This window comes from Equus asinus, chromosome 20 (assembly GCF_041296235.1).
Source record: "Equus asinus isolate D_3611 breed Donkey chromosome 20, EquAss-T2T_v2, whole genome shotgun sequence".
NCBI classification, from domain to species: Eukaryota; Metazoa; Chordata; class Mammalia; order Perissodactyla; family Equidae; genus Equus; species Equus asinus.
The window spans coordinates 27,011,541-27,034,498 of NC_091809.1; the positions used below are offsets into that span (position 1 = coordinate 27,011,541).

General features: G+C 62.7%; 2 protein-coding genes across 10 annotated transcripts; one reads left to right on the top strand and one right to left on the bottom strand.

The window, feature by feature from the left end:
- Positions 1–15: 15 nt before the first annotated feature.
- CC2D1A (coiled-coil and C2 domain containing 1A) lies at positions 16–14,712 on the top strand. 7 transcript variants are annotated; one of them, XM_044752141.2, is made up of 29 exons: positions 22–154; positions 1,574–1,709; positions 3,268–3,380; positions 3,475–3,540; positions 3,777–3,911; positions 4,001–4,235; positions 6,822–6,946; positions 7,261–7,333; positions 7,496–7,567; positions 7,658–7,788; positions 7,862–7,934; positions 8,607–8,740; positions 9,105–9,219; positions 9,299–9,471; positions 10,134–10,256; positions 10,336–10,394; positions 10,463–10,579; positions 11,673–11,746; positions 11,832–11,890; positions 12,011–12,062; positions 12,164–12,263; positions 12,342–12,432; positions 12,714–12,851; positions 12,934–12,998; positions 13,570–13,633; positions 13,733–13,859; positions 13,952–14,028; positions 14,117–14,164; positions 14,236–14,712. In XM_044752141.2, exons 1-29 carry the CDS (start codon positions 95–97, stop codon positions 14,254–14,256), a joined length of 2,856 nt encoding a protein of 951 aa, XP_044608076.1. In that variant the 5' UTR covers positions 22–94; the 3' UTR covers positions 14,257–14,712. The 7 variants fall into 7 exon arrangements, with proteins under 7 accessions (XP_070348294.1, XP_070348295.1, XP_070348296.1 ...); XM_044752143.2 differs by having other exon boundaries at positions 12,937–12,998; XM_044752142.2 differs by having other exon boundaries at positions 9,108–9,219.
- Positions 14,713–15,056: 344 nt separating this feature from the next.
- Positions 15,057–19,917, bottom strand: PODNL1 (podocan like 1). Of its 3 annotated transcripts, none has more exons than XM_044752156.2 (10): positions 19,669–19,917; positions 19,323–19,544; positions 18,772–18,865; positions 18,448–18,512; positions 18,249–18,358; positions 17,864–18,020; positions 17,518–17,633; positions 16,472–17,129; positions 15,628–15,776; positions 15,057–15,481 (listed from the first exon to the last, which is right to left on the bottom strand). In XM_044752156.2, the coding sequence occupies exons 1-10, from the start codon at positions 19,669–19,671 to the stop codon at positions 15,331–15,333; spliced, it is 1,725 nt and encodes a 574-aa protein (XP_044608091.2). In that variant the 5' UTR covers positions 19,672–19,917; the 3' UTR covers positions 15,057–15,330. The 3 variants fall into 3 exon arrangements, with proteins under 3 accessions (XP_044608091.2, XP_070348303.1, XP_070348304.1); XM_070492202.1 differs by having other exon boundaries at positions 18,249–18,340; positions 19,669–19,902; XM_070492203.1 differs by lacking the exon at positions 18,249–18,358 and having other exon boundaries at positions 17,864–17,995; positions 19,669–19,902.
- Between the last annotated feature and the right edge of the window lie 3,041 nt (positions 19,918–22,958).

Here is a 22,958-nt window from a genome sequence, read left to right on the forward strand (position 1 = left end):
TCAAGAAGGGCGCGTGCGCGGCGATAGGCCCCGGGGGAGGAGGCAGGGCAAGGCCAGGCGAGGGGGCGGGTGGTCCGGGCGTCCAGCCTGGAAGATGCACAAGAGGAAGGGACCCCCGGCACCCCCGGGCCGAGGCGCCGCCGCCGCCCGCCAGGTGAGTCTGTACCCCACCTACCCCGCACCCCCGGCCCCGCCGGAGGAACTCTCTCACCTCCGCCACAGGTTCAGCGGCGGGCCCCACCCCCAGGGGAACCCGATCTCCAACCCCAGGTGAGCCCCGGTCCCCGCCCCCCAGATGAGGTGAACCCTCCAGAGTGCGGCCTGCTGGCCACGGTTCCCCAGCTTCTGGCGCGCCGCCCCGGGCTCAGGGCCACCTGTTGCCGCAGCAGCTCCACTCGGGGAGGGGAAGGCCTCGGACCTGGGGTAGGAAGGCCAGTTACTGCTTCCCGGGCCCAGCGCCCTTCCAACCCTCGCATCAGCCGGGGGCCAGGTCAGACTCTTTTGATCCCCATTGTACGGACGAGGACACTGAGGCCCAGAGTAGTGAAGACACCTGCCAAGGTCACAGGGATTAACAGCTTGGCCAGAGCTAAGTGCAGATCCAGAAGCACCGCCATGAGCCCAGAGGACTGTGCCTGGGCCCCTTCTCCGTCCCTCATCTCCTCTGCCTCAGTTGTGGGGAGAGTTTTATTTTTCTTGACTCTGATGGAAGGAGCCCAGGCTGTGGTTTCGTGCCCAGGTCTTACAGTCCGCCCGACCTGAAGTTCCCTTTTGGCTTCTGCACATTGGACACCTGGCTGCACAGCTGTCAGCCTCAGTTTCCTCTTCTGTAAAATGGAGGCCCTAAGATTCCCTATGTCACAGACAGTTGTGAGAATTCACTGAGATCGTTTGTGGAAAGTGCTGGAACATAGCACTCAATAAGTTTTATCATTTATGGAAAGTGCTAGAACGCAGCAGTCAATAAGTGTTATCGTCATCATTATTACTGTTAGATGGAACTTTCCTTAATTGCCGGGCTTTGGCCATCTTTGACCCTCAGAAGGGCGATTTTGTACAGTTCAACCTAACATTATCAGGTCATGATTGCTGATCAGCCAGGATGAACAGACAGGTCTGTTACACAGCAAAGACCCCACTTTCAACTTCTACATGTTGTCAGGGTTCTGTTTGTTCCCGATGCCTCCGCCCCTCCTGCATGACTCCCTCTGCTGAAGATGCTGGAAGGAAAAGCCCGGGTGTGCGGAGCGGCTTTGCTCTGGGACGGGGTGTGAGGCCTGCTGTGCCCGCTGACCTTGGGCAGCAGCACATCAGGACTGTGGGCTCAGAGCAGCACGCTGGGTCCCTCCACCTGACCTTTGCCCCATGTAGATCTGTGCCAGAGGGCCTGGCCCGTCTTGAGACACCTGTGGCATTCTGGGCCTGTTCCTGCCTCCTGGCACTCCCCAGGAAATGGCTTTTCCCGGGAGCCCTGGGTTCTCTTCCTCCTGAGGGGACTCCAGGTCCATCGTGACTGCCTCTGGGCGGGTGGGATGCGTCCCGAGGTCTGACTGGACCCCCGCTGCTCCCGCAGCTGGGCCTGCTGGTTGACCTCTCCCCTGATGGCCTGCTGGTCCCCGAGGACGGAGTTAATGACGAGGAGCTGGAGGCTGAGTTCTTGGCCCTGGTAGGGGGCCAGCCGCAAGCTCTGGAGAAGCTCAAAGGCAGAGGTGAGACTCAACGCCCCTGAAGATCTTCTGAGCTTTGGTGTGGGCTGGGCTCAGAGCTGGGCGCCGGGGAGACAGAGCGGGGCCCTGTCCTCCAGAACCCCCAGTCTGGGGAAGAGGTTAAGCGATCAACTCTGGACCCAGAGGGAGGGTTCGAATCCCAGCTCTGCCACTTACTGGTTGTGTCACCGGATGAGTCCCAGTACCTGTGTGGGCTTCGGTTTCCCCACCTGTAAGATGGGAATCATGACCACTCCTACATCACAGGAGTCAACCTCCTGGTGTTCATAAAGCCTTTCACACAGGGCCCAGCTGGTCCTCCAGCTTGCTGTCCCGTACTCAGCACTGGGACAGGGCACAGAGTGATGGGAGAGGATGGGTTCCCGGAGGAGGCACCCACCATGGGGAGGGCCAGGTGGAGAGTTGGGGAGGGGTCACAGCACGTGCAAAGGCCCCAGGGGAGATGGCAGGGCCAGTGGACTCTGCAGTGGCCGAGTGGGGCTGGAGCTCAGAGGGCAAACGGAGTCTTTACACTTTTTAGCTAATACAGTCAATCATCATTATTTGTGAATTCCGTACTTGTGAATTTACCTACTAGCTACAGTTTCTTTGGAACACCAAAATCACTTTTTGTGGGACATTTACAGTCATTCACAGGCGTGTACTGAGCCACAGAAAGATAATCTCCCAATGCCATCCCCAGGCGAGGCAGAGCTCTGTCTTATCTCATCGCGTTTTGTAAGCAAGCGTCCTTTTCTCAGTCTGTTTAGTGCCGCATTTTTCTCATTTTGGTGCTTTTTGTTGGTGATTTTGCTCTTCAAAATGGCCCTGAAACATAGTGCTGAGTGCTGTCTCGTGTCCCTCAGCACAAGAAGGCTCTGACGTCCCCTGTGGAGAAATTCCACGTGGGGTGAGCTTCATTCAGGCATGAGTGACGGGGCCGTCAGACTTGAGTTCACTGTTAACACTCAGCAAATGTAGGAAATAAGGTGTCTTTCCTTAGAAACACGCATAAAACAGGGTCTTGTATTGACCGGTTGGTGAACATACTGTGACCAGAGGCTCACAGAAACCTAACCCCGTATTTCCTCCAGGAGCCATGGTTCAGCATCTGCTAATTCGGTGTTTGCGACAACTTTATATGCCATAACGACCCTGAATAACAAGAAGATCTCGAATAACAAAGTGCTGACCATGTGCTGTTCCAGGAGCTTCATTTACCTTTAGTCCCCAAGTCTCCTAGTGAGGGAGAAACTATTGTTGTCCCCATGGAACAGAGCGGGAGATTGAGGCCCAGGGAGGGCGTGACTTGCTTGGGGTCCGCGGTGGGAAGGCTGCGGTCAGGCTCGGCTCAGGCTTGACGAGGAGGAGGTGGGCGGGCGAGGCCGGCAGGGACCAGATCACACATGCGGCCCGAGGGCAGCAGGGTGCCATGCACGGCCAGGGAGGCACCTGCCACCCTGCTCCCCGATACCCTGTTCTTGGGGGCTGTGGGTGATGGGGACTGGAGGCCGGGGACTCTTGAAGGATGCTGGTCCAGCTGGGCTTCCCCTGCTGCCAGGTCCCCTGCCCATGGAGGCCATTGAGAAGATGGCCAGCCTGTGCATGAGAGACCCGGATGAGGAGGAGGAGGGCACGGACGAGGAGGACGTGGAGGCTGATGACGACCTGCTGGTGAGCGCCCTGGGTCGGGTGGGGGGCCCCCTCCTGTGGCTGTCCTGTCCAGCGGGTCCTCACCCCCAGGCCCCCGCCCACTGTGTGTCCCTAGGCGGAACTGGATGAGGTCCTCGGGGAGGAGCAGAAGGCTCTGGAGCCACGCCCTCCCGTGGTCCAGGTAAGTGCCACTGGCCCTGCTCCCTACAGCCTGGGGTCCAGGCCCTCCCCTGCCCCTCGCAGCCGTGTGACCTTGGGCAGGGACAGGACAGCTGCACTGGGAACAGGGACGTGATTTCTGCCCCACTGGGGTGGGGGCAGCTGGCGCAGGGCCAACGTGCCCGGTGCGCAGTAGGCTCTCAACCGAGCGAACTCTCAGGGTCACCACCCCAACCGTGCGCCTGGCCCCTCCCGCAGCCGAAGACCGTGGCCCCGGGCCCAGGCGTGGAGGCCACCTTGCAGGAGAGGCTGGCCCTCTACCAGACAGCGATCGAAAGCGCTCGGCAAGCTGGAGACGGTGCCAAGGTGCGGCGCTACGACCGGGGCCTGAAGGTGAGCGGCCAGACAGGAGGGTGGGGACCCAGCCACCGCCCTGCACCTGGTCTGCGTTCCTCTGAAACCACGTTCACACCCCCTCCCAGACTCTGGAGAGCCTGCTGGCCTCTGTCCGCAAGGGCAACGCCGTCGACGAAGCGGACATCCCGCCGCCCGTGGCCGTGGGGAGGGGCCCGGCCGCCGTGCCCAGCCATACCCCTGCTCCCGCCCCACCGGGCCTTCCTGCCCCACCAGCCCCGGAGCCCAGGGTGTTCGTGGAAGGTCCTCCGCTCACTGCCCCCACGTCATCTCTGGGCTTGGCTAAGCCCCAGCCGCCCCCAGGTAGGCCAGGGGCAGGGCCGGGCTGACGTGGAATGGGGATACTCAGCGGCAGGCCCCTCTGGGGGCGCAGGCACTCATTGGGTATTTTTCACACCCCTCTCCTTCAAGGTCCTCCTGCCCCTGGAGTTCATTAATACCTTCCAAGGGCACACGGGCGCACAGAGAGGTTTTTTTGTGTATGGTGTTGGTAAAATATACATAACCTACTCTTTGCAATTTTAACCATTTTTCAGTGTGTAATCGAGTGGCATTTAGCACTTCGCAATGTTGTGCAACCATTGCTTCTGTCATTTCCAAAACTTTCTCATCGCCATAAGCAGAAACTTTCCCCATTGACCAGTGGCTCCCCGCGACCCCTCCCCAGCCCCTGTGGCCTTGAGTCTACCTTCTGTGTCCGTGGGTTTCCCTGTCCCAGCATCCCAGTAAGTAGACCCAGGCAGAGTCCATCCTTCCTTGCCTGGCTTCTTTCACGTGGCCTAACGTCGCAGCATGTGTCAGCGCTCCGTGTCCTTTTAAGGACATTCCCAGACTTGGAGTTTTGAGTGAATGATTCCCAAGCCCTTGACTTGTCTGTCTTCTCTCCTAAAACTTGCCTCTGCTCATCGCAAGAGGTTTCTGTTGCCAACCTCTCCCTTCCCACTTGCCCTCCTCCCACTGTAGGAAGGAGCCCCCATCCCAGCTTCCAGAAGATGAGCACGGGCCTCTGCCCCGGGGCACACGCTGCCCTGGTGGGAACCAGGGAAACATCCTACATGCCGGCCTGGGGCGGAGAAAGTGGGCCCTGGCTTTCTGAACCCTCCACAGCCAGGCTGGTCTGTAAACCGGGGTTTTTGGCAAAGTTCAAAGAGGACTATTGGAGATTGTCACCTGAAATTCTCAGTTGAAATCACCACAAATGTTTCCCAGGGGTTTTAGGGCCTAGCGTGGCAGGGGCCCAGGGGAGTCCTGGAAGCGGTGGGCCCAGCCCCGACTGTGGGCCAGAAGCGCCCTGCCGGTCAGATCTTACTCCTGGCCTACAAAAACAGTGGATCACAAAGGTCACGGTGTTTAGGCTTTGCTCAGTAACGTGCTCATAGCAATTGGGACAATAATTCAACCTGGAAGAAAACTTTGTTGTGACAGGAAACAAAACCAATTAACCGCCAAGGCGTCTGGCTTCCACCTGCAGATGCCTTCTCAGGCGGGGCCGCCCGAGCTGAAAGCCCGGGTCCTGCCATCAGTCTGAGAAGCGCTGCGCGCTGCTCTCCAGGGCTGTCTAGGGCTCATGGACACTGGGCAGTGTACTGTTTTCCTTTGCCTTTTTATACCAACAGTTGTTCCTGTCGCTTTGAGCTGCGAGCGCCTGCCCCTGAAAGCGTCAAGCTTGTGATTCGAAGCTGCCTAACGTGCTGTTGCAATGGTAGCTTCATCCTCTGTTCCCAGCTTTCCACCATGCTGCGTGGATGCATTTTGGTTGCACAAGTGTACAATAGGTTGGTCCAACAAAAGCTCTCACGTACCCACATGTATCGTGTTAGGATGCAGTTCTAGAGGGATATGGATGTAAACAAAAGAAGACATGAAACTTCTGGCTGCTCAAAGTGAGGCCCAGGATAGATTTAAAGAGTAAATGTTGGTATATGCTCCAAAGAATGGAAAGCAGGGACCTGGAGAGAGATCTGTACACTCGTGTCCACACCAGCATCGTTCACAATAGCCAGAACGCGGAGCAACCCAGTGTCCATCGCTGGACCAATGGGTCAACACCGTGTGGTCCGTCTATACAATAGAATGTTATTCAGGCTTAAAAAGGACATTCTGTCACATGCAACAACGTGGCTGAGCCTTGAGGACATTATGCTCAGTGAAATAAGATGGTCACAAAAGGACAAAAGCTGTATGATGCCACTTAGGGCAGGTCCCTGGAGGAATGAGATGCATAGAGACAGGAAGTGGATGGTGAGGCCAGGGGCTGGGGGACGGGGTGGGGAGTTGTTTCGTGGGGACAGAGTTTCAGTTCTGGAAGATGAAAAGAGTTCTGGAGATGGGCGATGGGGATGGTTGCACGACAGTGAGAATGTGCTTAATGCCACTGAACTGGACACTTAAAAAAGATGAAAATGGTGGGTTTTATGTTATGTGTATTTTACCACAATTTTAAAAAATGAAAGTGAATATTGGTGACTTTCAAATCACCACAGGAGTTAAGATACGTTAAATTTTAAAGAGCAGCATGATGGTGTTCTTTTTCAAACGTCAATATTTGCAAGACGTTGGGAATGACAAGCTTGGCCACTTTTTAAACATAAGATGAAAAGTTTTGGATGTCAACATAAAAGTGTGTCAGGGGACATAAGGTTTTCCAAAATTCCCTTGGGGGCAAAACAGTAGTGGCTCAGGAGCCTGCCAGACCTGGGGCTGAGTCCCCACTGTGCCGTCTTCAAGCTGTGTGACCTCGGGGAGGCAGCATCCTCTCTCTGAGCCTCAATTCTCACGTCTGTAAAATGGGCCCCAGATCAGTCTTTGTTGAGAGAATAAAGTAACAATGGTGTGTGCGGAGAACTCAGCTAAGCCCTGGCTGCATCCTGTTCACCGTTCCCCTTGCAGGTTCCTGCAGCCCTGGCCCCCTGGCCCCGCTGCAGAGCCGCCAGCGCGAGTACAAGCTGGCGGCCCTCCACGCCAAACAGCAGGGAGATAACGCAGCTGCCACCAGGCTCTTCCGCGTGGCCAAGGTGCGTCCAGAGGGGCGGACAGAGCTGGACGGGCAGTACAGGACGCTTCTGACATTTCGTGGTGGCAAAGAACTTGGCCTCTGGAGTCAGACAGGCCTGGATCTGGATCCTGGCTTGTCACTTCCTAGGTGTACTTTGCTGCCTCCTGAAGCCTCAGTTTACCCCCTCTGTGAAATGGGCGTCAGTGTGAGAAGAGGCTTCGGCACCATGGTGCAAAGGCAGGGACAGAGCTGGGAGTCTGTGTTGTGTGGCAGGGCGTGGCGGCTCCTGGCCCCCAGCTGCAGCCTCCTCTCTGATCTGCTTCCTTCTCCCAGGGCTTTGACGCCATCCTGGAGGCGCTGAGCCGGGGGGAGCCTGTGGACCTGTCCCACCTACCCCCTCCACCTGGTGAGGACCCCATCCTGCCCGCCCCGTAGGACTGCTGCAGGCTTACACCCAGTTCCTTCTAATGCTGCTCCCCGTTGGGCGGGCCTGGGAACTCTCTCAGGCCGGACCAACCTGGGGCGGCCACAAGTAAGCACCTCATTGGATGGAACTTTCTGCCCCCAGACCAGCTGCCCCCAGACCCACCGTCCCTGCCACCGCAGCCTCCAGCTCCCGCCATGGTTCCCTCCACACCAGGTAGGCTCCTGGGACCCTCTGGGGTGGCAGGCTGGGGCCAGACAGTCTCCCGTTCCCTAGACTCTTAACCCTGCCCCCTGTCCGGCCCAGAGGGTCCCGCAGCCCCGCGGACTCTCCTGGAGGCGCTGGAGCAGCGGATGGAACGGTACCGTGCGGCCGCAGCGCAGGCCAAGGCCAAAGGCGACGAGCGGAAGGCTCGCATGCACGAGCGCATCGTCAAGGTGAGTCGGGGCCGGGCAGGCGCACGGCCTTGGAGATGCTGCCCGGCAGCCCTCACACTCGTGTCCCCCGCAGCAATACCAAGATGCCATCCGAGCCCACAAAGCTGGCCGGGCTGTGGATGTGGCCGAGCTCCCCGTGCCCCCAGGTAGGCTGCGCCTCTGCCCCCACTCCTCCAGCCTCTGAGCCTTGCAGGGGCTCTTCCTCTGCCTGTGCAGGCTCAGGGAGCTGATCGACACATGTGGGGACTCCGCAAGCTTGCTAGACAGTTGGTAGCTTGCAATCGGTCACGATGGGAGTGTTGACACCATGGAAATGAGCAAACTCTAAGAATCAGGTTCATTTGGAGAGCCGGGTCCCCACCTGTCACTGTCTGATTCTGTTTTCTTGGTGTTGGGCTCACTCCTCCCCAGTCAGCAGCTCTCAGCCTTACAGATACTGACTCAGCCTCCCGTCAGTCCCCCGGTGGGTGGAGGCCTCCTCTGGGTTCTCAGAGCTGCCTGTGTCCCCCATGAGTGTAATTACCTCTCTGCACCTCGGTCCCCTGGGCATCCCTCCAGGCCAGGACCAGCCCTGTGCCAGCACCCCCATCCCGCAGCACTTACCTGCGGGAATCTGGTTGAGGCCTGGGGTCAGGCGAGAGGAGCCACACGGCAGGAGGGAGGTGGAAGGCACTGGGGTCTGCGCGTAACCCAGAGCAGCTCCTTCCTGAATGCGGAGGAGCCTCAAAGGCCCCAGGCTGCTTAGAAGGAGGAACCCACGGCTCCACCATCATGGCTTGGGTCTCCCCTTCCTGACCCGGCCCTGACCGGCCGCCCAGGCTTTCCCCCCATCCAGGGCCTGGAGGCCACTGAGCCCACCCAGCAGAGCCTGGTGGGGGTCCTGGAGACTGCCATGAAGCTGGCCAACCAGGACGAAGGCCCGGAGGATGAAGAGGATGAGGCGCCTAAGAAGGTGTGAAGGGCTGGGGCCTTGGGGAGTAGCAGGGCCTGGCAGCCCATCAAAGCCCTCACGGTCCCGGCCAGGAGCCGGACAGAACTGGCCTCATACCTGGACTGCCACGTCCTGGCTGTGTGGCCATGGACAAGTCCTCATGCTCTCTGAGCCTCAGTCTCCTCGTCTGTGGAGTGGGCGTGGTGATAGTAATAGTCCTCACCTCCCCGGGCCGGTGTGAAGGTTTGGCCAGAGCAGGACTGCGCGTGTGCTCAGCGCTGAGCAGAGACTCAGGGCCCCTGTTGTTGGTGTTGGGCCCGGGCCCTTTGGGGAGTGGACTTGTCGCGGGCACTGGGAAAGCTCTGACTTCCTCTCCATCCCTCAGCAGCCCAACAGCCCTCCGGCCCCCACGGCCCAGCCCAAGGCCCCCGCTCCAAGGGCACCCCAGTCAGGATCCACCTCAGCAGGCAAAGCAGCCCCCAAAGGCACATCCACCAGAGGTAGGTGTGTCCTCCCCGCCCGGCTGCCCGTGGCTGGCCATGGGCTGGGCAGCGCCTACAGATGCCCCTGTGTCCACAGCCCAGCAGCAGCTGGCCTTCCTGGAGGGCCGCAAGAAGCAGCTCCTGCAGGCCGCACTGCGGGCCAAGCAGAAGAACGATGTGGAGGGCGCCAAGATGCACCTGCGCCAGGCCAAGGGGCTGGAGCCCATGCTGGAGGCCTCGCGCAATGGGCTGCCTGTGGATATCGCCAAGGTGAATGCTCCTGGCCTGCTGGACCTGTCCAGGCACCTGCCCGACCGACTCCAGCTGCTTGGCAGCCACGTGACTCAGAGTGTGTTAGGCAGAGTCCAGGTTCAGTAACCAATAGGCCCCAGGGCAGTGGCTGAAACAAGACAGACTCACTGTGGTCTGGGGCCCAGGTGCCTCCCATCTGGTTGCCTTGTGCACCCAAAGAGATCGTCCTTGTGGTCCAAGTGGACCGCTGCTCTGTCAGCATCCAGCCCGTGGGAAAGGGTGAAAGAGAGAAAGGACAGGGCAAGCAGTTCCCTTTAAAGGGAGTGTCATGGAGCTGCCATCGCTTCTCCTTGCCTCCCATTGCCCAGAACTGAGTCACATGGCCACACCTAGCTGCAAGGGAGGCTGGGACATGTAGTTTCTTGCTGAGCTGCTGCCTGCCCAGCCAGAAGTCCATCGCTAGGGAATAGGGGGTTGGGGTCAGGTTTTGGGGGAGACAGCAGATTCTGCCTCTATGGGCAGGACCATGCACCTCTCTCTGAGCCTCACTTTTCTCCTTGGAGGGGAAGAAAGAGCAGGGCAGGGGCCAGAGCGGTGGTCAGGAGGGTGGACGTTTCTGCAGAGCCCTGGCTGGGCCCCTCCCCATGAGCCTGTCCTCCCCACGAGCCCGTCCTCCCCAGGTGCCGCCGGCCCCCGTCAACAAGGATGACTTCGCCCTGGTCCAGCGGCCGGGCCCGGGTCTGTCCCAGGAGTGCATCCGGCGCTACGGGGAACTCACCAGGCTCATTCGGCAGCAGCACGAGGTGAGGGGGGCCCTGGCCCAGGCACAGGCCTCCCCTGGTCATGGCCCCCGACCCTCCCCACACTGTCTCTGCTCCCCAGATGTGCCTGAACCACTCGAACCAGTTCACCCACCTGGGCAACATCGCTGAAACCAGCAAGTAAGCACCCCTGCCCCCACCCTGCCCGCCCTGGGGACCCGGGGCCTGAGCAGGCCCTCTCGCTGCAGATTTGAGAAGCTGGCGGAAGACTGTAAGCGGAGCATGGAGACTCTGAAGCAGGCCTTCGCCCGGGGGCTCCCCACACCCCCTGCCCGCTTCGAGCAGAGAACCTTCAGTGTCATCAAGTAAGGCCCTGACCCCCAAACAACCCCCGCCCAGACGCCCCTGTGGAGAGGGGTTTGCCCTCCCGAGAAGCTGGCAGACGACTTGCCGCTAGAAGAGAGTTTGGGTGGGTGGTGGGAGCACAGCACGTGCAAGGGTCCTGAGGCAGAAGGATGGCAATGGGGTATTGGTAGTGACACATTTGAGGATGGCGGTGATCTAGGGAGTGCAGAGATGTGACTTGTCCCAGGGGCCTGAGCAAGCCCGCCTGGTGGTGGTTGTTGGTCCTGCTCCAGTCCAGTCTTCCCACACCCCAGGGAATTGGGGTCATCTTTCCCATTTATGGATGAGGGTGCGTGCAGCCACTAGGATAACTACCTCGGATAACCTACACCCCTTACCCTGGCTCCCTCGTGTCTGTACAGTCTGGCTCCTGTCACCTCATCTCTGCCCACTGTCCCCACTTTGCTCACCTTCTGCCACACAGGCCTCTTTTCAGTCCCTCTGACACGCTAACCGACAGGCAGCCTCTCCCCTGGCTGTTGCCTCTGCGCAGACCCTCGTCCCCAGGTTTCCATGGAGCAGCTCCTTCTTGACACCCGGAGTCCCCTGTGATGTCACCTCCTCTGAGAGGCCCTCCCCGACCCACTGTCTAAGCAGCCCCGCTGAGCACACTCTGCTCACGCCACCTGGGCCCAGGGATGGGTGTCTCTCTCGCTGCCCTCCCTGGCAGTGAGCACGCCGGCCAGCACAGAGCAGGGGGCTTCAGAAACATTGTCAAATGAGGAGAAGGCCCCAGAGCAGCTGGGCACTGGCTGGGGAAGGGGCGGGGGCTCCAGAAATACCGGGCAGTGAAGGGAGGGTTCCCCAGCAGCAGCGCCGCTGGCTGGTGCAAAGTCAGTACCGAATAAATGTGTGCAGACTGAAGAAAGGCCCCACCGGTGAGCCACGGGCAGAACTGGCCAGAGCACTCCAGTCTGTCCGGTTCTGAAACTGTAGCCCGGGGGCTGGAACGCCCCCGAAGGCCCGCGTGGCTCTGTCCCCCACCCCCGCCGAGGGAGAAGGGCTGGCAGGCAGTGAGGCTGAGGCGCCTGTCTCCCGCCTGCCCTCCCCAAGGCTCTTCCCTGACCTCAGCAGCAACGACATGCTTCTGTTCATCGTCAAGGGCATTGGCTTGCCCACGCCCCCAGGTGAGGGCGCGGGGGGGTGCTCAGGGCCATGGGGACCACCTCTCTGCCCGGCTCGGAGCCTCGTCTGACCCTCCTCTGCCCGCAGGGCTGTCCCCTGGTGACCTGGATGTCTTCGTTCGGTTCGACTTCCCCTATCCCAACGTGGTAGGTGGAGAGCCGAGGGGGGACGGGCGTGAGCCCCCTCAGGCCTGGGGTGGGGCGTCGGGCAGGGCTCCAGGGCCAGCGCCCAGCCCCTGAGCCTTCCTGCCTCCTGTCTGGTCACAGGAGGAAGCTCAGAAAGACAAGACCAGTGTGATCAAGAACACGGACTCCCCCGGTGAGCCAAGCCTCGGGTGGCGGCTCCCCCGCCCCTGCGGAAGGAGCAGGGGCCATGCCTAACCCCAACCCCTTCCTCCCGCCGTCCCGCTTCCCAAGCAGAGTTCAAGGAGCAGTTCAAGCTCTGCATCCACCGAGGCCACCGTGGCTTCCGCAGGGCCATCCAGACCAAGGGCATCAAGTTCGAAGTGGTCCACAAGGGGTGAGCTGGGGCTGTGGGCACTGCGGGGGCTCCCGGGGGCCAGGTGCTGCCTGGGCCAACCATCCCTCACGCACACAGGGGGCTGTTCAAGACCGACCGGGTCCTGGGCACAGCCCAGCTGAAGCTGGAGGCCCTGGAGACAGCGTGCGAGGTCCGGGAGGTCCTGGAGGTGAGGGGGAGGCTCACCCAGACGCCACGGTGTGCCACGCCACTCGGTGATGTCACCCAGATGCTCCCGCAGGCCACAGCCTCCCAGAGTCTCCTCTGCTGACCCAGACCCTCCCCTGGCGTGCCAGGGCTCCCCACCCCCAGCCCTGCCTACTCCCAGCACCCTGCTCCATCCTCGCCGCCAGCTGTCTGAGCCATACCCAGGGCTCAGATTTTGGGAATTGCCCTGGTTCTGCCTGTCCCCAGCCCTGGACCCTCCCAACAGCCTCCTCTCCCACCCAGGTCCTGGACGGTCGCCGGCCCACAGGGGGCCGGCTGGAGGTGATGGTCCGGATTCGGGAGCCACTGACGGCCCAGCAGTTGGAGACCACAACCGAGAGGTGGCTGGTCATTGACCCCGTGCCGGCAGCTATGCCCCCCGTGAGGCTCCTAGACAGTGTGGCGGCCCCGGGAGGGAGGCTGGGTCAGGGCTGAGACTCAAGGCTCCTGCTTTCCTCTGAAGCAGGTTGCTGGGTCCAAAGGGAAGGCTCCCCCCGGACCTGCCCCCACGAGGGAGCCAGGGAACAGGTAGGTGGCTGGGCCAGGCCATCTGGAGAGAGCCCCCCTCTTTCTGTCTCAGCCCCTCCTGGACACTTTCCCATCAGGCACAAATTGGAGCATGTCCCTCCCTGCTTCAGAACCTTTCCTGGCTCCCCTTCTCCTGGAGGATCTAGTTTAAACTTCTTAGCTTGATCTTTAAGACCTTTTGTGATCTGATCATTGTCAATATATTCAGCTTTTTGTCTCCGCACTTCCTCCTGTTGGTTCATGGTTACACCTAGTTTGCACTGGCCTCTGGGCTTCTTTCTGTTACCAGGCCCTGAGCATCCCTACCCCCACACTTGCTTCCTGCTCCTCTGCCCAACTCTGTCTGCTTTCGGTCCCTTCTTGGCTGTGGCCTCCTCCAGGAAGCCCTCCCTGACCAACTGGCCTCCCAGTTGCCTGGGTGTGCAGCCATCATCCCCACTAGGTTGTGGGCTCAGCAAACTGGGGTGGGCCTGGCTTGTCTCCTGCTGTTCCCCAGTGCCCGGAGTGACTTGAATTAATGAAGTCGGGCGTGGGGATCCCTGCGGCCCCTCATCCCTCCCCTACCCCATAGATCAGCCCGGCCCCTGCATAGCCTCAGTGTACTGGCCTTCGACCAAGAGCGGCTGGAGCGGAAGGTGGGTGCCTGGGCCAGTCATCTGTCCCCCTTGGGTGGGGTGGAACTAGGGGGTCTGTGGGCCCAGGTAGGGCCCTCACAGCCCCTCTGCCTCCCCCAGATCCTGGCCCTCAGGCAGGCACGGCGGCCAGTGCCCCCGGAGGTGGCCCAGCAGTACCAGGACATCATGCAACGCAGCCAGTGGCAGAGGACGCAGCTAGAGCAGGGGGGCCCGGGCATGCGGCGAGGTAGGGCTCCTGGCAGGCCCTCAGGGGAGGGGGGTCTGGCCCCCGGGCCTTCTGACCCCTGCTTACCCTCCTCCCCGCCCCCCCCCCCACAGAGTACGTGGCCCAGCTGGAGCGGCAGCTGCAGTTTTACACGGAGGCCGCCCGGCGCCTGGGCAGCGACGGCAGCAGAGTGAGCCGGGCGAGGGGCGGGTGAGGGCTGGGCGGGCTTTTGGGGGCCGGGCCGCGCGGGCTGCCCACTGACCGCCCATTGCCCCCAGGAGGCTGCAAAGGAGGCACTGTACCGACGGAACCTGGTAGAGGGCGAGGTGAGCAGTGTGGGCGTCAAGGGTGGGGGTGGCCGTGGCCATGGCCCCTGACCCCAGCGCCTCTCCCCCAGCTGCAGCGGCTCCGCAGGTGAGGGGCTGACGGGGTGGGCAGCCCAGGCCCTGGCACCAGAGGAGCTGACGCGGCCGCAGACCAGACTAGCAGACAATCAGCGGACAGTCGGCTCCGAGTGGACACATTCCCCGTGGGGCCCACCCAGCCAGAGCTGCCCTGTCGGGGGCGTCGGGTCGGTGCCCACCAGCCAGCGCATGCCCCTCGCCCAGGCCTGGCCGGGTAGGCCCCGGAGAGTCCCGTTTGCACAGCCTGGGGGCGTGTGGCTCCTGGCCTCCATGGAGGTGGGGGAGGCTCGGACCAACCCTGAGGCCCCCGCAAGCACTTTACGTCCTGTCACTCCCAGCCTCAGCCCTGGAGCCCACCCACGCCCCAAAGAAGCCACTGAGGCCAGCCAGAGCCTGCCAGCTCCCAGGGGTGCCCTGGTCCAGCTGGCCCAGGGCTGACAGGGGGAATAAACACCCAGGGCCACACCCAGCTCACTGTCCTGCCTTTGTCTCTCTCCGCCTCCTTGGTGGCTGGGCTGGGCTTTCCCCCACAGTCCCCCTGTGGGTGGCTGGAGAGGCCCTGCAAGAGCAGCGGGTGTTGGGGGAGTGTGGCCGCAGCTGGTGGCCTTGGGCATATCTGGGTTTACGTGTGTGGTTGGGCCATGTGTGGGGTGCTTGGTGACCCCTATGTGCCTTGAAAGCCAGTCCTGTTACTCACTGGGCAAGGGACCTGGACCAAATTGCCTGACCCACTTAGCATCCCACAACCTGTTTCCCCAGCTGGACGCGGGGGTGGGGAGAGCCCCTCGCGGCAGGTGGAGGGCGCTTGGCAGGTGGTGAGCAATTCAAAGGGTTAGACTTTATTGTCGCTGTCTCTGTCTGTGTGGGGTGGGGGGCAGGGCCGGCGTGCTCTGGCGCCTGGGATGTGAGCCGCGTGCTTCTGTTCCATTCTGTGAGTGGAGGCAGTGTCCCCACCCAGCATGGCTCAGGCGGGCCCAGCCCTCGAGGTCTGGGAGAGCCAGGTGGAGCCCCAGTTAGGCGCCGTCTCCTTAGTCCATGGCCCAGCGGAGCCCCGGGGGCCTGGGCTGCACTGCTGGGCCCCTCTGGGTTCAGGGGCCCTCTGCCCGTGGCCGACGTGGGGCTGTAGGTGGCAGCCGGACCAGGACCTGCTCAGGGTTACCTGCTGTGTCCACAACACGCAGGTGCGGGAGGCCCAGGAAGGCCTCGGGTGCGATGCTGGTCATGTGAAGCCTGTTGGCCCTGGACGGAGGGGTGGGCGTGAGGGCGGATGCAGGGGGAGGAGGCCACCCAGTCCGGAGCCACCCGGGCTGCTTGGGTCCACCACAGCCCACCCGGGTCCACCCCTGCCCTTCGCCACTAGCCCCGCCCGGCCACCCTCAGGGCACCTGAGGAAGAGGGCACGCAGGCGGGGCGTGCTGAGGAAGGCCTCGGGGCCCACATAGCTGATGCGGTTGCCCTGCAGGTGCAGCTCCTCCAGGGCCTCAGGCAGGTCAGGGGGCATGAAGGACAGCTGGTTGTGACTCAGGTCCAGCACCTGGCGGGCGGGCGGGCAGAGATGGCGCCGTGGCGGCCCCAGGCCTTGGGCCAGCTGCTCAGCCAAGCCCCACACTGCTCTCCTCCTCGCCTCCCTCCCCCGCCCGCCCAGCGCGGTCCCTCTGCCCCCTCCCCTCGACCCCCTTTGTGGCCGCCAGTTTCTTCCCCTCGACAGAGGTAAACGGAGCCCTCCCTGGGGCAGACCGTGTTCCCGGCGCCGGGGGCCCAGACGGAGCCCCTGCCTGGCGCGGGAGACGTCGATTCAGTCAGTCACCGAGACAGTGCTTCCCCCGCATCCTCATGCCCACCCCCTGCTCTGTCATTCACTTGGGCTGTCAATGCTTTCTGCCTAACTGGGTATTTGTGCCGGGGCCAGGAACTGTGTCATTCTGCGCCTAGCGGCACAGCGCCCGGCACCCACAGGTGCACTCAACGGTGTGGTATCGATAGGGCACACAAGGCGCTAGAGGCCGCGGTGCTTGCTGGGGAGGTGGAGGGAGTGGTGGCAGAGGACCAGGCTGCGGGGACAGCACGGGCAAGGCCTGGAGGCTGGAGCTGTCTGACCTGCCCAGGGCTGGCGCATGGCAGGGGCTCCCGTCGTGTGGCAACTCAGAGCCCTGTGGGGAGGAGCCGGGCAGGCAGGGGGACAGAGGGGCCCTGGGGACAGTCAGTATGGCTCACCAGCCCACCCCTGACCTGGAGGGCCTGCAGTTCATGCCAGGTGCCGGGCCCAATGTCGCCCACTCGGAGCTGGTTGTGTGCCAGGCTGAGGTCCCGCAGCTGGTCCAGGCCCACCAGTGGCTCGGGCTCGAGGGCCCGCAGCTGGTTCCGCTGCAGCCGCAGGGTGTGCAGGCCGGCGGGCAGGCCGGCGGGTAGCCGTGTCAGCTGGTTGCCAGCCAGGTCGAGGCTGCGCAGGGCACGCAGCCGCCGGAAGGCCCGGGGGTGCACGTGGGCACTGGCCAGGCGGTTGTAGGCCAGGTTGAGCTCGGTGAGGCCCGGCGTGGCGGCCAGGTCACGGGCTCCCAGCATGGCCACGCGGTTGTGGGGCAGCACCAGGGCCCGCAGGCGGCGGGGCAGCGCGGGCGGCACGCGGTCCAGCCCGTTGCCGTAGAGGTGCAGCGTGTGGAGGCCCCGCAGCGGCCGCAGCGCCCCGGCAGGCAGCCCAGCCGCCCCCAGCGGGTTGTGCTGCAGCAGCAGGTAGCGCAGGCCCCGTGCCCCACGCAGCCGCGCCGCCTCCACCTGCCGGATGCGGTTGCGGCCCAGGTGCAGCACTGCCAGGGTGCGGGGCAGGCCGGCGGGCACCGCGGCCAGCTGGTTGTGGGACAGGTCCAGGTACTCGAGACAGTGCAGCTTGCTGGCGGGAGAGAGGGCCGGCCTTGGGCTGGGCACCCAGAGGTGGGGGCCCGGTGGATCTGGGGGCAGGGGAGGAGTGGTCCTGACGTTCCAACTTGGGGGCGATGAGTTGAGAGAGGTAGCTGGGAGGTAAACTTGGGGTAACCAGGGCAGGGTTCTGGGTCTGAGATCTTCATGTGGCCGCTGTGACACTGGGCGGCGGTGGGGAGCAAGGATGCTGCCAGGTGCTGGGCCGAGCCCGGCACACAGTAGGTACTCACCACATGAGGCCCTGGGTTAGGGTTCATACAGAGGAGGGGCACAGAGGGTTGGGGTCCCCGGACTCCGAATCCTCAGCCCCTACTGCCAGCACAAGGCTGTGCGCCCGTCCTGCTCGGTCCCAGGCCCACCTGAAGGTGGTGGCGTCCAGGCCGCTGTCTGTCAGCTGGTTGTGCTGGAGGTGGAGCTCACGAAGGTGGGTCTGGCGGCTCAGGGCCCCTCGGGGCACCTTGGAGATGAGGTTGTTCTGGGATGGGAGGAAAGAAGGAGGCTGAGGGTCAGAGTCAGAGGGCAGCAGGAGCCATGGAGGGCTCTCGAGGGAGGGAGTGACGAGCGGGGACCTCTCTGGGGTAAGGCTGCTCAGACAGCCCTCGTGGACCCCTGCGGGGGGAGAGGCCCAAGGAAAGACATTTCTGACGGCTGGGATCCTGGGGAGGCACAGGGTCCCAGGAGTGGAGAGGGCCAAGGTGAGGGCACCTGCAGGTGGAGGCGCTCCAGCGCGGGCGGCAGGCTGGGCGGCACGTAGCGGAGCCGGTTGCTGGAAAGGCTGAGAGTGGCGACGGCCGCGGAGCCGCGGAAGGCGTCGGGGGGCAGGCCGGCGTTGCCCAGCTGGTTGTTGTGGAGGTACACGGCCCTGAGGGGAGCCAGGCTCCGGCACCCGCCTGCCTGCCTCCCCACGCCATGCCCGCCCACGCCCGGCTCAGCGCCAGTGCGGGGACTGCCTGGGCGGCCGTCTGGAATTCCCCAGCCCGGGCAGCCGGGGCTCTGTCCCCCGCCTCGGACCCCTGGGCTGGGGCGCTGCCCCCTCGCACTCCCCACATCGCATAGCTGAGGCCTGGGGCCCAGCTGGGCCAGGGGCTACCTGAGCGCCGGCTTCTCCCCAAAGGTGAGAGGGAAGATCTCCGTCATTTGGTTGGCAGCCAGGTCTGCGACCCGGAGGGAGCGAGGCAGGAACTGTGGGGCCACCGAGAGCTGCGGGGCAAGCTGAGCTGGTCCTGCTGCCCCCCCGCCCCGTGCCGTCCAGCTGCACGGCGCTGGGGGCCCCGCGCCGGGGGGCTCACCTTGTTCTGGGCCACGGAGATGTGCTGCAGCTGCGTGAGCGACTCGAAGGCCTCGTCGGGCAGGCCTGGGAGGGGGCGGCGGCGAGGGGACCCAGGTCTGGCCGGGTGCGGGGTGGAGGCAGGGCGCGCCTGCTGCCAGCTGCCCGGGGCTCCTGCCGGGTCTGGCAGAGCCACCTCCAGACACCCCCTCGCTGTCCCCAAAAGCCACAGCCCCCCCTCCCCTGAGTTTCCATCCTGCTCAGCAGAGGGCAGTTCCAGGAACCGCCGCAGAGCTGCCCACAGACCCAGCCGGGGGGGAGGGGGCCCCTCACGCTGGCCCCTCACCCTCGGAGGAGATGAGGTTGTTGTGGAGGTTGAGGGTCCGCAGGCTGCTGAGGCGCGACAGCTCGTTGTAGGGGAGCTCCTGGAGTTGGTTGTTCTGTGGGGCGGGATGGGGGCAGGCCTTCACGCCCCTGACCCCGTGACCCTGAGCCTCCCACAAGCGACCCCGGCCCTGGTTCTCAGCTCCCCGTCAGCCTAAACACGTGAGCCCTGACAGCCCATCACCCCCACAGCGGATCCCAAGTGCTCCATCACCCCGACCCCAAACAAGCCCATGACTGCCGAGACGTTGACCCCCAGCATCTCCTCACGCTCACAGTTGACCCCAGGTGCCCCGCACTGGCCCCAGGACGTTGATCCCGGCACCCTCCAACCTCAGCCCCCACAATTCTAACGTCTGCATCCCCAACCCCGCTGGCCCCTGGCACGCAGACCCCAGCACTCTCATCCAGGCCAACTTGCATCAGCGCTGAGACCCCACCCTGCCCGTGAGCCCCACACCCCATCACCCTCAACCCAGCACTCCCCTGGCCCCCACCTCCTGTGGGCCCCACCTGCAGGGAGAGGTGCTGGGCCGCCCTGGTGATGTTGTCCGGGAACACCTGCAGGTCCAGGCCGTCGCAGTCCACTGTGTCGTCCCGGGGGCAGGAGCAGCGCAGCGGGCAGGCCCGAGGCGGGGGCTGCGAGCTCTCCCCAGGGTGGGGGAAGGCAGCGTCCTCCATACCCAAGGCGGGTGGGGGGCCGGGCAGCAGCAGGAGCAGCAGCAGGCTCAGCCGCTGTGAGCGGAGGGCCAGGTCAGGGCGTCTCCCAGCTGGGCACGGGTCACCATGGCGACAGGAGCATCCCCAGATGCGGGGGCAGCCAGACCCCCCTCTCAGACCCATCCCCGCCCCCCCTTACCATGGCCAGCCCCAGCTCTGCCTTCTTGCCCAAGCTGCCGACCAGGCTCCCTGATGGAAATCAGGCGGTCACCTCCTGGAGCCTCCGCTGTGGCCGCCACCGCCCCCCCATCTCCACGCAGAGGCCACCCCCAGCCTGTTCTCCCAGGGGCTCGGGAGCTGGCCCACCCCCTTCCCCGCCCTGGGGAGGGTGGGCGGGCTGCCGGATGAGGTGGTGAGGACAGGCCGGTCCGTCCCCTCGGTCCCCCCCCAGCAGCCACCCCAGCTCTGCTTGCGTAACCTCGGCCAGCCTGGGCCCGGCCCGGGAGCAAGGAATGTTTGGGGGAAAGCTGAGATGCGCCCTGTCTGGTATTTGGGCCGACCGCAGGAGTCGGGGAGGGGGCCAGGGGGAGGACGCTGCAGCCCGCAAGAGGGTCCCCGAGGAACGGGGGCTGGCAGCAAGGGGTCAGGGCAGGCCTGGGCTCAGCCTGCCAGCCCAGACACCGGCCTGGGGACCCTCAGCCGGGTCTGCCATCTCGGCCCCTTCTCCCCTCTGCCAGCTGGCCTCCCTGGCAGCCAGACTGCCCCCTCCCCAAGTGGCCACAGGCACCAGCCGGAAGGAAATTACACGTACCAAGGCACCCGCGAAGGACGTGTGCTCAGAGCCACAGGCCTGGGCTTGGACCCGGGCTCTGCCGCTCCTCTGGGCCTTGGTCTCTCACTCTGCAAAGTAGGGGAATGACTGTCTTACCTCGCAGGAGTGGTGTGAGGATAAATGAGAGAATGCAGATGACGTGGGCAGACAGCGCCTAGCGCATCCTGGGCCCTCAACTCCAGAGTGGCGGTGTGTGCCATGCGGCGAGGAAGTCCGTCCCTGCCCAGGTCCCTTCCCCTAGAAGTGCCCCTTACCAGCCAGGTGACTTCAGGCAAGGCACTTTCCTGTCCAGCCCCAGCTTTCCCACACACAAAGTGACGATGACAGAAGACCCTCCCTGACAGGGCTGTCACAAGGCAAAGCCAAGTGGCAGACAGAAAGCTCCAAGCGTGGCATCTGCCCCTCACAAGTGGGGGTGGCTGAGCCAAAGGGCTGGCAAAGGGCCTGAAGGAGGTCGGGGTCTCCCGGCCGCAGAGCCTGAGACGAGGATTGAGTGCATTTCTCTGGGAGAAAACAGCTGCAGGGAGGCAGGGAAGGGCCAGGGTGAAGGAAGGGACCAGTGAATAATCGCTCAGTTATCACGGGGGGTCCTCTTGCCTGGAACTCGCCATTGTTAGCACTCATAATCCTGCCTCCGGAAAACCCTTAATGTTGGGCAAATTGGGATGGTCAGTCACTCTCATTATCAGGCAAGTTCCTGCCATAGGCAGCTGGGCTCAGTCCCGCTGGGGACGCTGAGAGGTTGCAGAGGACACCGGCTCAGAGTCACCTGCCTGTGGGGCCAGGCCTGGGGGCATTGACCCTCCAGCTCCCTCCATCAGTCGCTGGTGGGTGGCTGCCCCGAGGGCCTGAACTCCCTGGCGCTTAGGGCAGAGCAGGCTTCAGCCCTAAGGGGACTCAGGGGCCTGATGGTGGGGCCTGAGGGGTGTGGCAGGCCCAGACAGCACCTGCAACAGCACAGGGAGATGGCAGCGGTGTGGCAGTGGGCGGGAAAGAGGGGCAATGATGGAGAGAGAGGGTGTCTGCACTTTTAATGCCCCTGCCACAGCCAAGGGCACTTAGACCCAAAGAGGTGATCATTTTTGCCCACGTTTCTAAGGACTGTGTGGTCTCGGGAGGGGGGACCCTCGCAGCCCTTCAGGGCTGGGGCAGGGAGCAAGTCTCAGCTTTGGCCAGAAAAGAACAGGCCCCACCCCAAGTCCTCCATGTGGGACTGACAGCCGCTGGTTTGGACATTGTGTAGAAGGCCCTCAGTCTTCCCAGCAGAGTAAGGGGGCCAGCCCCAGGGAGCTGCTGAACTACTGCACCAAGCCTAGCCCCAGGAAGCAGCAATGAGAACCAGCTGTTGGAGTTTCTGTTGGCCTCTTTCAGTTGCAAAGGATGGAGAACCCAAACCAAACTAACGAATGCGAACAAGGGCGTTTATTGACTCTTGAGCGGAAATGTTGGAGCAGTGCGTCCTTCAGGCATAGCTGCATCCAGGGACTCAATGACATCCTCAGGATGGATTCTCTCTCTGCCGCTCGGCTCTACCAGCAGGCTTCTCTGTGTGGTGCCAAGATACCCCCAATGTCAGTCCAGCTTAAAGCACCAAGCTTGAATCTCATCAGCTTAGTTTTGGTCACATGTCCATCTGGAGCCAGTTCCTGTGGCCAGAGGGACGGAACGTGCTGATTGGCTAGGAACCTAACCACCGCTCTTGTAAATGACCTGCTGGCCTTCAGCGGCAGCATTTAATGCACCTCATGGAGCGTATGTGGGGTTGTGTTTGCGTGGAGGGAAGGTTCACATGGGGAGGGAGTGTTGGTGTCACTCCATGAGTAGGAAGGCTCTGGGGTCATGGGGACAAGGGACAGCTGCAGTAACGCTGTGGGCAGCTAGTGTGGCAATCTGGTCTCATCTTGGCTGCTGGGGGGTGAGGGGAGGAGGCAGGGTTGATGTGGGAGGGAGCAAAAGGCTCATGGGAAGTGTCCTCTGGCTAATTAGCCCTTCAGCATTTGGGCCCAATCCACGACATTGCTGCTCTTTGGCTGGGCCTGCAACTGCCTGGAATAAGGAACTGCATGTCCCAGGCTCCCTTGCAGCTAGGTACAGCCTTATGACTATGGAAGCAGAAGTGGTACGTACAGCTTTGAGGAAAAGGGGATGTCTTTCTACTTCCTACTGTTGGAATGACGATGTGATAGCTGGAACTCCATCAGCCATCTTGGGCCATGACATTAGGTTGGGAAAAGAAGCCTTGATTGGTGGAGCAACAAGATAGAAGCAACCTGGGTCTTGCATACTGTGGAAGGCTGTGCCATCCCTGGACTGACCAGAGTTTTGATCACTTCCTGCTTCCCCCATTGGTGAAGGAGGGTCCCCTGCCTTAAATAGTACAAGATGGCGGAACACATGACACCCAATGCTGAGTAGATGAGATTGACGCTGGCTTATTAGTCACAGACACTCAAAGCCCAGAAGAGGAGGGGGACACCTCATGCCACATAGAGCCACGTGGGGGTGGAGGGTGCACTCGGGGGCAAAGTCAAGAAGCAGGAGCTGTGGGAGGCAGGCTTTGGAGTGACAAAGGGTGGGTGACCTCTGGTTCCAATGGGAGGACATGATCGTCTGTTGGGGTAATTTCTCGGGCCGGCCAAGAGGTGAGCCCTGAGGTT